Source organism: Lineus longissimus, chromosome 1 (genome assembly GCF_910592395.1).
Source record: "Lineus longissimus chromosome 1, tnLinLong1.2, whole genome shotgun sequence".
Lineage (NCBI taxonomy): Eukaryota > Metazoa > Nemertea > Pilidiophora > Heteronemertea > Lineidae > Lineus > Lineus longissimus.
Window position 1 is genome coordinate 28,134,254 of NC_088308.1, and position 13,284 is coordinate 28,147,537.

The 13,284-nt window shown below is 42.6% G+C and overlaps 2 protein-coding genes across 4 annotated transcripts; both read right to left on the reverse strand.

The window, feature by feature from the left end:
• Window positions 1–72: 72 nt before the first annotated feature.
• LOC135495873 (85/88 kDa calcium-independent phospholipase A2-like) lies at window positions 73–8,796 on the reverse strand. Of its 3 annotated transcripts, none has more exons than XM_064784873.1 (17): window positions 8,725–8,796; window positions 7,366–7,416; window positions 6,680–6,811; window positions 6,297–6,401; window positions 5,687–5,902; window positions 5,212–5,389; window positions 4,795–4,982; window positions 4,531–4,627; window positions 4,175–4,357; window positions 3,756–3,871; window positions 3,413–3,561; window positions 2,973–3,245; window positions 2,561–2,711; window positions 2,103–2,254; window positions 1,740–1,894; window positions 1,249–1,416; window positions 73–1,132 (listed from the first exon to the last, which is right to left on the reverse strand). In XM_064784873.1, the coding sequence occupies exons 2-17, from the start codon at window positions 7,371–7,373 to the stop codon at window positions 917–919; spliced, it is 2,487 nt and encodes an 828-aa protein (XP_064640943.1). In that variant the 5' UTR covers window positions 7,374–7,416; window positions 8,725–8,796; the 3' UTR covers window positions 73–916. The 3 variants fall into 3 exon arrangements, with proteins under 3 accessions (XP_064640943.1, XP_064640951.1, XP_064640960.1); XM_064784881.1 differs by having other exon boundaries at window positions 7,336–7,416; XM_064784890.1 differs by lacking the exon at window positions 8,725–8,796 and adding an exon at window positions 8,697–8,715 and having other exon boundaries at window positions 7,336–7,416.
• Window positions 8,797–11,404: 2,608 nt separating this feature from the next.
• Window positions 11,405–12,993, reverse strand: LOC135495944 (uncharacterized). Its single transcript, XM_064784989.1, has 4 exons — window positions 12,955–12,993; window positions 12,729–12,803; window positions 12,151–12,352; window positions 11,405–11,858 (listed from the first exon to the last, which is right to left on the reverse strand). Exons 2-4 carry the CDS (start codon window positions 12,793–12,795, stop codon window positions 11,573–11,575), a joined length of 555 nt encoding a protein of 184 aa, XP_064641059.1. The 5' UTR covers window positions 12,796–12,803; window positions 12,955–12,993; the 3' UTR covers window positions 11,405–11,572.
• Window positions 12,994–13,284: the final 291 nt, after the last annotated feature.

Here is a 13,284-nt window from a genome sequence, read left to right on the forward strand (position 1 = left end):
ATGGAAGGGGAAATCACCCGGTATATCCTGTATCAATGGTGAAAGCAGACAAAAACATCAAAAGAGGAAATATTTCATTATGTCATTTATTTCTAGGCTAATAGAAGATAATAGAGTACGATAATCACAACACGATATGACCCAGTGAAGGGGCAGTTAAAGCTTGGCAGACCTCCAACTGATGCATTAGATATTTCCAGCCATGCACTGTCCGGTGAACTGTGTTCTGGTTTATAAACCAACAGACTGTGCCAATCACAAAGTCGACTAGATGTTACGAACAGATGGCTTTAGATGGAGAGTTCCTCCGATATCAACTTGAGAAGTGTGCCAATATGAATTCTGATGGACATTGGAATATAAATTTCTGCGTCTGAGACTGTTTTCCTCGGAATTTGCTCTTCTTCCATTCATCTTTGCGTTGCACCCTTTTATCAAATGCCTCGTACACAAGGTGTAAATAATTAACCAAATTGAACATGATCCATACCAAAAGACTGGCATTAAAATGAAATGGCAAAAAAATGAATAAACTTTCTCTTAAATACGCACCAGTTATGCACCAGTAAAAATATTTAGGTAAATTAGGTTGTTTCTAAAACAGTAGATCAATTTTACACTGATTATCACAGTAATCCTTCAATAATTTACTGACATACATGTAGACACTTCTCAATCTCAATGATGAAAATTTGAAAAAGTTCCTGGATAAAAGACCCTTGGTTTTTATAATCTGTCCAACTACTCTAAGTTCAAGGTGTAATGAGGAATGACCACACTTGCGAACAATGTATACACAGAGACGGACACAGGGTCTGTCTGTGTTACTATCAGCTGATTATAACACATTTTTTGGCATCCTCAACTTGAGTATAAATTGTCTCTCAAGGCACTGTATCCATCCAACAATTCTTGTTTAGTGTTTGAGTATTTCAGCGAGCTGGCTCATACCATCCCTATTGTTATAGATGTAGATTTGCGTTTCCCAGAGCATACCAAGCAGCACTGAGGTGTTCTTCTCATCAAGGGAGATGTCCTGGGTCAGCTGCGGACTGAATCGAAAGTAGGGAATGTTCAACATACCGCACCAGGCCCGCGCCCGATCAACTGGTCGATCCTCAGCATTGGTTACCTGAAAAATGAAGAGATTATTGAATCAGAAATCTGGTTTTCATTTCCCCAAAGTGTGTCTCGCAATAAGACTCCCAAGGAACATTGCCCACTGGATCACCCCGAGTTGTTCCTTACCTGATCGACCAAGAGGTTCCCAAGATTAGACGCTCCGATAGCTGTTCTTGCTACATCGATAATGCCTCCAGGTCGAAACACATCAATCGCTTTTACTTCATGTACAGGAACTCTGCCTGTCCCCAGCGATACAACACAACCAATTGGTCTTGCAAGGTGGGGGCTTCCCTGCAAAGAAATAGAGTTATAATGTTTTGAGAGGAGACAACCCATATTGACATCAACATGTACACGAGAGACAGACCTTGCGGTTCGAGTTTGGAAAGCCAGGAGATTACAAATCTTTGAACGCAAATTCACCATCACTGAAAACACTGACCCGATATCCGCTTTTGTTCAAAAGTTACACTACAGAATGGCTGGGAGGAGTTTTTTGGACTGACTGAGACCTTCATTCCCACAACAAACTGAATTGTTTGGTTGAATAAAATTCTTTTCCTTGTATATTGATGTTCAAAGCAAGGCCGCTTGAACAATAAGAGAATTCACACCTTGGAATGAGCAGCGACATTGCATTCATGGATCTCTGTCATGAGATCTAAGGTTGGGTTATTTCCAATCAGTCCTCCATCTAAGAATCGTCCACAGGCTCTGAAGTAGGTTGGGGCAGCACCGCTGCAACGTGCAGCACGCCACACCAGCTGGTCTGAAAGGAAAACATATATTGAGTACAGGCCCTTCAATGGTCTTAGGACTACAGGCTATATCCATTTGCAAGTATGGGACCCAGAAATTATCTCCTATTTGAAAGTCTTGGAGCCCAAAATTTATGAATATGATAAGTAATCAACACAATCTTTTGTTATAAAGCTCTTGGAAAGGGGATCACAATACATCATGTAATGTCCGCTTACCTTTAGGTAACGGTGGCGGGTCAAACTTTGGTCCATTTGGGTTCTCCCGCACATCCACATGCTTGAAGACAGGCAACAGTGGTGGCTCATAGTTTCGAAACAGGTGAAGTTCAGCGGGATGCCGATCGCCGAGGACACCAGTCACACACACCCTGGAATAGAAATCATGTTACAGTAGACACTTGGATATCATGGTAAAAATGTCCAAGAACAATAACTTGCATACTGTTATTGATAAGCACACTTGCTCATGGGTGCACTACTATTATGGCCAATCATACTCATGTTCATTTGCATAGTACCAAAATAACAATGGGTATAGGTTTTTTTCGAGTTTCTATCCACAATTTTTCGAGTGTGTCAACAGAGAATAACAGCAGAGGCTGGCTTTCCCATTCAACCCGTCAGGTGAACTAGTCAACTAGTATGGATGTAAGCTACAATCCAAACTGTCTCACCTTGGGTACTGAACCTCACACATCTTGGTGTGTTCGCCAAACTCCTTACGAAGGACACGCTCCAGGGGCTCAGACTCATATGGTCGACTTCCAATAAACACTTCATCCTTCATGTTGAAGTATAGGCCTTGTAAGTGTCTCAACGACTTTCCTTAAAAGATGGTTGGAAAATCATCTCACAACATTATTCTGATCATGATCTCGATTGGATTTGATAACACTCAAGAGGCAGTAGTGCAGTGGCTTTAGAGTACCAGGCCTACCAGCTTCTAAATGAGATGTCATGGTTTTAATCTCTATGTTATCAGTCTGTTCTTTACATGTGAGAGCCTGAAGGCTAAATGATACCCTATATATATATAACTCTCCTTAATATCACTGGGAAGACCCTGAGTGCCAAAGTTTTACTCACCATGCACAATTCCCAAGGCCAATATCCCTCCTGTACTAGTGCCAGCAACCCAATCAAAACAGTCCTTGATTGGGCGACCTATCTTCTTCTCTAAAGCCAACAAGAGTTGGATGAGGACAAGCCCTCGTATCCCACCACCATCCAGGCAGAGAATCTTAAGTCCTTCAGCTGTTGACGCGTCCACCATGTCTAAGCCAATGGCATCAGACGAGGCCATCTTCCCCTTGCATAGAGCGGCTGCAATAGCCGCAGCACCAATCATATCATCGTACACTAAAACACAAACAAAAGCAGCATCAAAATCAGGTTTACCACCTTTCAATACGGAATCGTTGTAAGCATCACTTCAAACAGTTATTGATGAAGCAAGTGTCACTCTTTTCAACTGAGTTTTCATTTCGCCAAGTTATTATTGTAAGTTTCATTCTTGTCATACTTACATTGCTTTCTCACATCATTTGGCAGGTAGGACTTCCCAATTGGCTTTCCATTGAAGCCACCCTTGGCACTGCAACCATCATTGCAGCCTCTCATATCTGGCGAGCATCGAGATGCACCCACACAGTGCAGGATGTGGAGGATGAAATCCCTGAAGAAAGTGGGACATAACATGAAAGACCATCATCACATATCTAACTACTTGGAAAACATTACTTGATGATACTAAATTGTGTCGATATCTTGAGGTAACTCACTTAGCTACAAAACCTTCAGGTCCAGAGTTCAGCTTTAACGTACAAGTTACTTTTAAATCACTGACACTGAGGCCTCAGTTGAGCCTACCTGTTCTTTTCTTTGCTTGTTGCGGCCAAGTGTCGTGGCATCTCACCTCTCTCGTTTATGGCATTTATCTCGCCACCAAACACAATCAGTGCTTTCACCATATCAAGGTTGTCAGTCTGTGAAGGAAAAGTACCAGTTACTATAAGCTGAGATGACATCTTTGTTGGCAATTGTTCATTTGAAAATCTTAAACCTTCCTTAATACATCTGCAGATTCGACTTCCATCATCTCTATCAAGATGATTTTCAATAACACAAACACAAGTAGATCATATCTCCTTGAATCCAACGTGGACCCCAGTCATGAACTTTAGGTATCCTTCCTTCCTGCCAACCACAACATAGAAGATACCAAAGTTCCTGACAGTGACCCTATACACATTTGATGCAAAATTTATTGACAGCGACGGCATACTTACAGCAATTGCATTGTGTATTGGGGCATTGCCGTTCTTTCCCGGGAAGTCAGTATTCGCCTCTTTGATCAAGAGCGCCAGGACACACTCGAGTCGCCCCTTGGCCACCATGATGTTCAATGCTGTGTCACCAAACCTGTTCTTGGCCTCAATGTTGCACTTCTTCTCCACTAACAAATTCACTGCCTGGTAAAAGAATCCAATTCCATCATGTGAATTCAGTACCTGAATGAGTTGACTCTCACTCAATGCATGTTTCATCAGAATGAACTTCACTAAATATGCAAATATTTGGCCTTGATTAACTACAACTCAACTCATTTGACGAACTTTATACCAAGAAAAGCTTGGTTGCATACCTGTCTGGACCTGGCCCAGTGAAGAGGTGGACCGCCATATGTCAAATCTTGCACCTCAATTGTCTGCCTATTCCAACTGAGCAATGTTTCAACACATCTGAAAAGAATCATTGTTAGCGATAAAAAGAAAAGGACAGTATTTCGTCTGTGTGCAGATAATGAAATTCTGTGGCAAAGCGTGTTAGAATAAACATGTAGTTGTAAAAAGTAACACTGTTGTTTTTGTAAAACATACTGACTGCGATGATAGATTTCATATCTTACCTCACATTATTGGTCTTGAGCGCACAGTGAATAGGGAATCTCTCTGAAGCATTCAGTTTCGGATCAGCACCCCATTTAAGTAATACTTGCACACATTCTGGCTTCCCATTCGAACACGCCATATGGAGTGCACTCTCGCCATACATGTTCAGTTGGTTCAACATGTTCTTGTTTTTTGCAGCTAGAAACTGAAAGCAGAGAATTACACTTGTAAAGATTCAAGTGCCAAATGTATAGACAAATCTGGCATCCTAGACTTCCTTATTTCATCAGTCTTGTTGAGTTTATCATGCTCAAGACTTCAGAATTCAAAAGAATCTCTGAATTCTGCTTTCAATTGGATTTCTTCAATGAAAGACAGTTCAACACGAGGGCGTTCATGTCCACAACTTCAAAGAGAACTCTCTTCAAGCCTACCTCTAGTATTCTTGGTTCAGTAGAGGCAGCATAGTGGAAGACATTATTACCCTTCGCGTCTGCTATGTCAAGCCTGGCATTGAGTGTCAGCAGCTCTTGAACACATGCAAACTTTCCTGCTTGGATAGCAACCTGTAAAGGTGTCACCAGCAATTGGGAATCTTGCGAATTTATCTGCCTGAAAATACATAAGAAAGTAATAGAGTCCAGTGCACTGATACCAACTTAACACAATCTGACAAATGCCTCTCAACTATACCGGTATATACTGCCAGTTATCATTATAAGAGAGCAAATCCTACTGTTCATTAAACACTGGCACACACAGCTCACTGGAGTTAAGTGTTTCGCTACAGGGAAAAGCTTTCTTTAGTATCTGGTATTCAGGAACAGACACTTATTCTGTCTTACAAGATGACTCCTTTCTTGAAGTAAATACTTGTGAAACAACATGAGAGTCTTTGCCCCAACTTACTGTAAAATAAGATTGTGTCTGAAACAATCCATGAGTCCAAGATGCGCTGCAACGTGAGCACAAAGCCATGTGGGGTGTTCACGAAGAGTGTCACCCATCTCCTGTAACGTCTTCTTCTTCACAAGATTTCTGTCGGCCACAATCAGAGGCAGGAGTTTACCTGTGTAGATTCGGAAGAGTTGCATGGCAGCATTCATGTCTGTCAGCCGAAATAAACTGAAGGGGAAAAGTATGATCTGTCAGAACTATTCATTGAAATATTTTGCAATGTGTGGGTCTCTTAAAACAATAATTTGCAATTTTTAAAGAGCAAGGTCTTTGTTATCTTGGTTTGTGGCCGTGGGAATCTTCTTCCTCTGTGTTCTCAATAGGGGGAATATCGGAATGATGGATAAGAACTTTGGTGGATGTTATCTTCTTTGATGTTCATCCGGATTGATGCACATGCATCTGGGGCAAATATGGTATTCCTTACAATGTGGGGCCAAGTTCCACATTATATTGCTGGCCTGATGAGTTGGGGGTTGGAGGTAGATAGATGCAGTTTGCCAAAAAATCCGACCAATCTGATTGATGTTTTCAATGACACCTTCAAGTCACTCACACTGACCTGAACACAATGGGTCCTGGAGATGGTGGATATAAAACAGCCTCAAGCTGAGCACCTCGCATCCTGTAAAGTTTCAGGCAGTCCTCGCTACATACAACCTCACAGCTGAAACAAGACAGGAATCCTTATTCGTCTTGATCAGCCTGGGAATCTACAAGCGCACCAGTCCAAACAAACCTACACATCTAATGCAAATAATGAGAGCCATCATAATGCCGAGTAACTGTCTGATTGGCATTTCAGACTAAATCCATAACAATAATATATACAGAGTGTCGCCAACTTGACAAATAAATGAATAATGTCCATAAGAGTCGAAAAACTTGCTACTATTTGTTGTTTGAAACAGCCAATGTTTTCAGAAGGTTTCATCATCAACTTACCGTTCAAACTGCTGTGATTTCACATCATCAACAGTGTAAGGAGTCGTACTTGATGTGACATTCTTCAACATCTCCCCCACGCCATCGAATATTTTATTGAAGAACGACATAACGTTGACAGAGGCTGCTTCCCTGAAATTGAATGGTATCAAAATAAACATAAGCTACATGAAGAGAAGATCCAATTCTAACAGGTTCTCTTTGATTGAGAAGTTTATAAAAACTGATAAATCTACCATTGGGATGTTGGTACACAGATGATAAGCACAAACCCATTTATTGAGAAATACTAGATAAGGAATGGAGCTAACGGAATATATATTAATAATAGTAATAATGTCACGGATTTATATAGCGCTCCTCAGTATTGAAATTGTTAAAGCGCTGTGGGATATCAAATTATATAGCCATTGGTTAAAGGGACAAGAAGCACTATGGAATGTATGAAGTAACTGGAGCAGACGTTAGTTGTTATAGTGCCCAAAATGGGCCAACAAGTTGGGCTTAGGCAGTGTCATAGTCTTGCTAACTTTTCATTCATGAAAATGATACTGATAGCAAGAAAGAAAAGGAGGAATTTGGCTGAGAGTTTGAATGTGTCATGACCACTATTATTATATGTCTGGACAGACTCTGGGAAATCTAGCACCATCTACCTTGTTAGTTGTTGAGAGTAAAATATTCACCAAATCATGCAGCAGTCAGTCTGCTAACGTAAGCACTTCTTGTCATGCATTCTGCAAAGCAAAAACAAACGTCATTATGCAAGGAATCACTTTCTCAACACAATCAATTTCGATTAACATGAATGATATCGATAAAGCTTAAGCACAAAGGAGACCCAATAGGAGTCAATCATATCAATCGGGCCGATTCGAAGGATATTCTCTCTGGCAGTACCGATTCCTATATCACCAAAAGGTCCCAAACCTGGCACAGGCGCATGATGATATTCAAATGAACAGGATCATTAGTTATTTTTACAGGGAGCTTTATAGCCTAGTGGTTAACACTGCTGGCTACCACGCAATAGGGCCTGGGATCGATTCCGGGGAGAACCCAGGATTGTATTTCTGGATGAACCATTTCTGGCTTTCAAGGAACTAAAATTCCTGGCTTTTCACAACACGTACAACGTATGAAATACGCGAGGGTCTGTCGGATGAGATTAAAAGCAGTGGGCCCTTGTACCGGAGTGTCTATGCCAGGGAAAGTAAAAGATCCCACAGGTGGCCAGTAGCCTATAGTGGACTTCATACATTAGGGTTATAGAGTTATGATGCCGGTAATGATATGATGATATGATTTACACCAGGTGGAGGAAGTCACTGCCAGCCAAAGCAAACCTAAATACATGTATAGACACAACGAACAAAAGATCATGTGGGGTGCGACCATGCGGTGTTTAATGCTTGTTTGTGGTGGCCAGCAGTGGCTTCCTCCACCTGGTGTAAGGCCTAAGGGCCTCTATATGGATCAAAGAGACCTCATGAAACGCACACAAAACACACCTTAACCCTAAACATAAAGAGCACATGAGTAATCAGTTAAGTAAGAGCGGAACATGTATTTCCTTTGACTGTGCGACATGACAGTGTGTGTCTCAGATCAGTTGATTAGTGGTTGATCGGCCGCCCTGATTCACCCGGCGTCTACGTCACTCCCCCTAGCATTGATGTTGTCTAAGTGACGCTTGCCTCGGGGTAACCCAGATAGAATTGGATTTACGCAACTCATGACCTGTAACGAACGTATACACTGTCTGTATCCATCCCGAGGAAATCAGGGGTTAGCCTAATGTTCGCTTCCCCATTACACATGGGACCCTGTGTGCAGAGCCGGAGAAGTGAACATTAACCGCTGGGCCCGATTTCCTCAGGCTCAGGTCCAGGATGGTAGCCTATACTATAGTGCTAAAGTTAATAATGATCGACTTTTAGAATACACAGGGTGGCTTTTGGAGAAAGCTTTGAATCAAACAAGGGCGAGACATATTAACTGTAAGTGAGCTAGTTACTCTGGTAATAAAACGCCCCAGTATTTACATTAGATGACTTTGAAGGGCAAGAAATTGACTTTCGTTTTCAGAAAATTTAGTGGCGACATCCAGGGAGAATATTTTAAACTAACATCTCCAAGCATCTATGGGCGGTTATTGCCGCAAATATTCACCAACGCGCGAGGGATAGCAAGTTACTCCTAAAGCCGATTAGGCGTATAGTTCGTGGCGCGTACAGCTGTAATTTCTAAAATCTGCATTTCCTAGAATCGTCGTGAGGGATAGATACCTCTAGAACCCGCAGGTTCTAGAACCGTGAGCGATAGATCCCGTGAGGGATAGAAGTTCCAAAAAAAATCCGTTATGAGGCGCCACTGTCGCATATTGACGTAAATTCATTCAGTCGTCGTATTGTTTTTGCTGTAAGCGACACTACTGTCAGTTGGCCTCAACACGTGTCAGAAAGCGCGTACATGCGTAGGCTTCTTTCGTTGCAATTTTTAAAATGTACGACCAGTCGCAGCTGCAACAGGCAGCACTACTGCTTCAGCAAGAAGTGCAGATTTTAGACCAGCAGCAGCCCGATCAGCTGCAGCCGAGACAGCCTCCAGCAGAGGCTAGTGATATAAACCCGAGTATAACCCTGATTCTACACCACATCGTCGTCCTCCGCCTCCTCGGCCAAGCACTTCATTTTAGGCCAATGTCGATTGCTGCTGGTGAAGCCTTCCCTACTATGCCTAGTAGTAGTAGCAGGCCGGCATCTACAGCAAATACAATGAATGAATGAATGAATGAATGAATGAACGAATGATACGAATATGCGACAGTGGCGCTACATAACGGAAATTGTTTGAACTGCTATCGCTCACGAGATAGTGGCGCCACATAACGGATTTTTTTGGAACTTCTATCCCTTACGAGATCTATCGCTCACGGTTCTGGAACCTGCGGATTCTAGAGCTCGCTAACATTTTGATTCTTGAATCGATTTCATGCTGTCAAACATTCTGTTGAAGTGTTTTCGTGTATTTATTACGAAATGAAACAGCAGCGGGGGACACGCAATTCAAGAAAGAGCCTTCCCCGATAACTTAAGCTTAAAAGCGGACTTCGCCATACTACAGCCGATTCAGCCTAGGCCTACTGTTTACCGTACTTTTTCTCGAGCGTTAAATATGTAATTACCTTTCTGTGTAAAATTCCTGTTCAAAAGACTGGTGGGCAGATCAGTTACCGTAACAAGGATAGATCATATTGACAATAGGCTTCCACTCAGAAACTCTCAAATTCGCCATTGCTGACATCATTGGCGCCAAAGACTATTTCTTTTTACCCTGTTGACCTCGCTTAGAAAACTTTTTTGATAAAGCCATTCAAACATTAAAATCAACTACGAACATTATCTATAATATCACCGAGCTATATAAAGGCGATATATCAAGAAATATCTGTCGCATTATCGAATTATACGGTTAGCTTGGAACTATTTGTACCCAATTACCCTTCCGCCAGCGTATAACCTCGTCACAATCATGGCGCTTCTTCAATATGCCGACGACTTGACCAACAAAAATCCCGGTCTACCATTAAAGCCTTGATGGCCTCGGCGGTTATAGACGGTTGCACTGTGGAATGGTTGGTCACGAGTTCGAAACCCGGCGAATCTATTTTTTCGAGATTTTTGAAAAATGTTCTCGTTATTATTCATTCATGTACGTTTATCAGGCGCGGATCCAAGCGGGTATACCAGACGCACGGCTCCTAATTGATGTAAACTTTTTTAAATTGACCACTCATGAAATTTTGGAACCGACCTCTCCAGGAATACTGTCCAGAGATACTGTCGATAGGCCTACTAAGTATACCTTCCATAGCCATAAACTGTTAAAAGTCTCCCCATTATGAGTGTGTTGACTAAACATCAATTTACTTTCCATGAAAATTCAAAACAGACCATAGTGGATACATACAACATGAGCACCACCTGTGATTCGATAAAATAACCACACTATGAGTAAGTGTACACCGCCGCCTGGATGCACTTAAATGACTTTCCCTATATGTGAGATTTCCCTATATGTGAGGTCTCCGCGCTCCAGGTCCCTGCTTCTCAAAAAAGGGTCTAAACCGACCGGTAGTTGAATCGGGAGCGGCATTTGAACCGGGAAATGGAGTTACAAAGGAAATCGGGGTAACCCCTGATTTCCTCAGGATGGCCTTCCCCATGAGATGTCATCTCAAGCAAGACATGGAGGATTCATCTTGACCACCAAAGTTTTTGCATCTTCTCAAGAGCCGGTTAAAGACCATGGGAAGGATCGGGGAGGTGCAACTCCCCGAAAAGGATGACAAGGCGGCCAGTGCACGGTTCTGCTGACACGGCCTGGTCATGCTAATTGCTTTGATGCTATCAAAAAAATAACCGTACAATTGCATGTAAGGTATAGCATTCCTCACATTGAATCATTTAATCATCTTGCAACAATGGCTTTTGCAACACAGCACAGCATCATGAGGGTAAGGATGTGAACCCTGAAAAATCTAAAACCAACCGGAGCCCAAAGATGCCCCCAAAAAATCATAATAAAAGTTAATCGTGACCGGGTTCGAACCCACGGCCTAGAGCATGTCAGTCCGACACTCTACGCCCCGGGCTAACGCGGCACAATTGTCCGTTCGGATGGCACTGAGCAGTTGGACTAAAAAAACAAGAACAGCTAGCAGGCAATGCTATTCAGTTTATTATTGCTTTTGTGACTGTTACATTTTTAACACTCGTGGCTTTGGTCATGAGTCTTTGTCCCCGATGAAAGACACATCAACTCTTCGGGCATAGATGCGATAATGAAGCCCTGATCAAGTCAAGTGTCACAATATGTCCCCTGAGTGGGCTACCTAAACCACGAACAGTTGCAGCCGCTGACAATACTGAAGTTCCTCTTGAAGACAAATCGTTTTTGTCCGTCTGTGTTCCCGTACCCAAGCTTGCCATCGGATCTTATGTCGACCACATTCCCATCGAGATTCTCTGGCGTTGCGATGATGATTTTGTATTTGTCTTCCGAGTCCCCCTGGAAGTAGATGTTACCGGTCCTCTCCAGCTTGAACAGGGTCTTCGCGCCATTGCTGTAGCTGACCTTAGTCCCTTTGATGATGTGGTCTTCGGCGTTCCACGTGCTGAGGAAGAAAATAACCAAATCGATAAGACAATCCGAGTTGATTACTATGAAATCGGTAAGGAGTCGTCACAACGATCTTTGATTGCAGTATAGAACACGATAGTAGGCTAGTGATAGCTTGCGCGACAACGCTGTGGTCGATGTCACTTCGGAGGACGTGAGGGCTCCCTGATATGAGATGGTCCAACTGAAACCAAGAACGCTTTCAAAGGGTAGCTTTTACTGCTTTAGATGTCGTATCACAGCATTGGTCTGAACAGGTGACGAATAGTGCGATGAAAGGTACTCACTTGCAATCAAGAGAACACGATGTACTGAATGAATACTTGCCACCACCCCTGTGGTTGACGAACCAGCTGGTAGTGCTGTTAGTCATGGGCTGGGCAGAGACTTTGTCTCCAGGTCCCTCAGAGTCCCAATCGACCTCTTTCATACAGCCCTTTTCCCCGCCACACACTTCATAGATTTTGTACCAACCATTTGATAGATATCCTGAAACGAGAGAAACGCCGGTGACCAACAACGGTGCAAGAGTCACCAAGGTACATGTAGCCAAGCAATGAGGATGTGACTCGGACTATGAACTTTTGAAAAAACCTTTTAAGGTTTTCCGGCCCAACACACACTGATATGCACCCCGTAGAGGTATCTCGGTAAAATGGAAAACCGCTTATGGTTTGAGAGGTTCTGAAAAATCTCAAAACCTCGCTGAAGAACCTCAATGAGGTGCATATTAGTGTTGGCCGAAAAACCTTTATTTCTAGAAGTGCGCTGCCAATCAACTAGCTTGACAAAGTGCCATGATCGTGATCGTATCATGCCGATGAACAGTTTAACAACTCGCCATAGTGTAATCTTGAAGACTTACCGCCATGAACATGGACCACACAAAAAATGGCTACCAGAGAAAGGAGGTGGACCGCGGATAACATCATTTGGAATTCTGCAAAAGATAAGCTAGTTAGACATTACCGAATGATCTATCAAAATACAAGTATATGAAATAGATAAGATATGCTGATATGCTAAACAAACCAACCATACCGGAATCGAATTATTTCTCGTCAGCAGGTCTATAACCCCCAGTCACCTACCTTTGGAGCAGCCTAGAAGTGAACTGAACTCTCGGTCTCCTGAAAACCTTGATCACCGAAAGAGCTGAGAAGCGCCAGATGCGTTGTGAAAATATTTATGTTTTCCCTTCAAAGACAGAATGAGCTTGAACAAATACGTTTCTATGTACCCACTGCTGGAGTCTGCCAGTCTGTCTGATAGAGGCAAGTCATGCATCAGATACGTCAAATCACTGTTTATTTCGTGCCTAATCATGGCAGGTAGGCCACGCATAACACCATTTTTTTCGTTTTCCTTAGAGCAAATGTTTTGTTTTCCCGACTTAATTTCGTTTTCTCGATATAATTTCG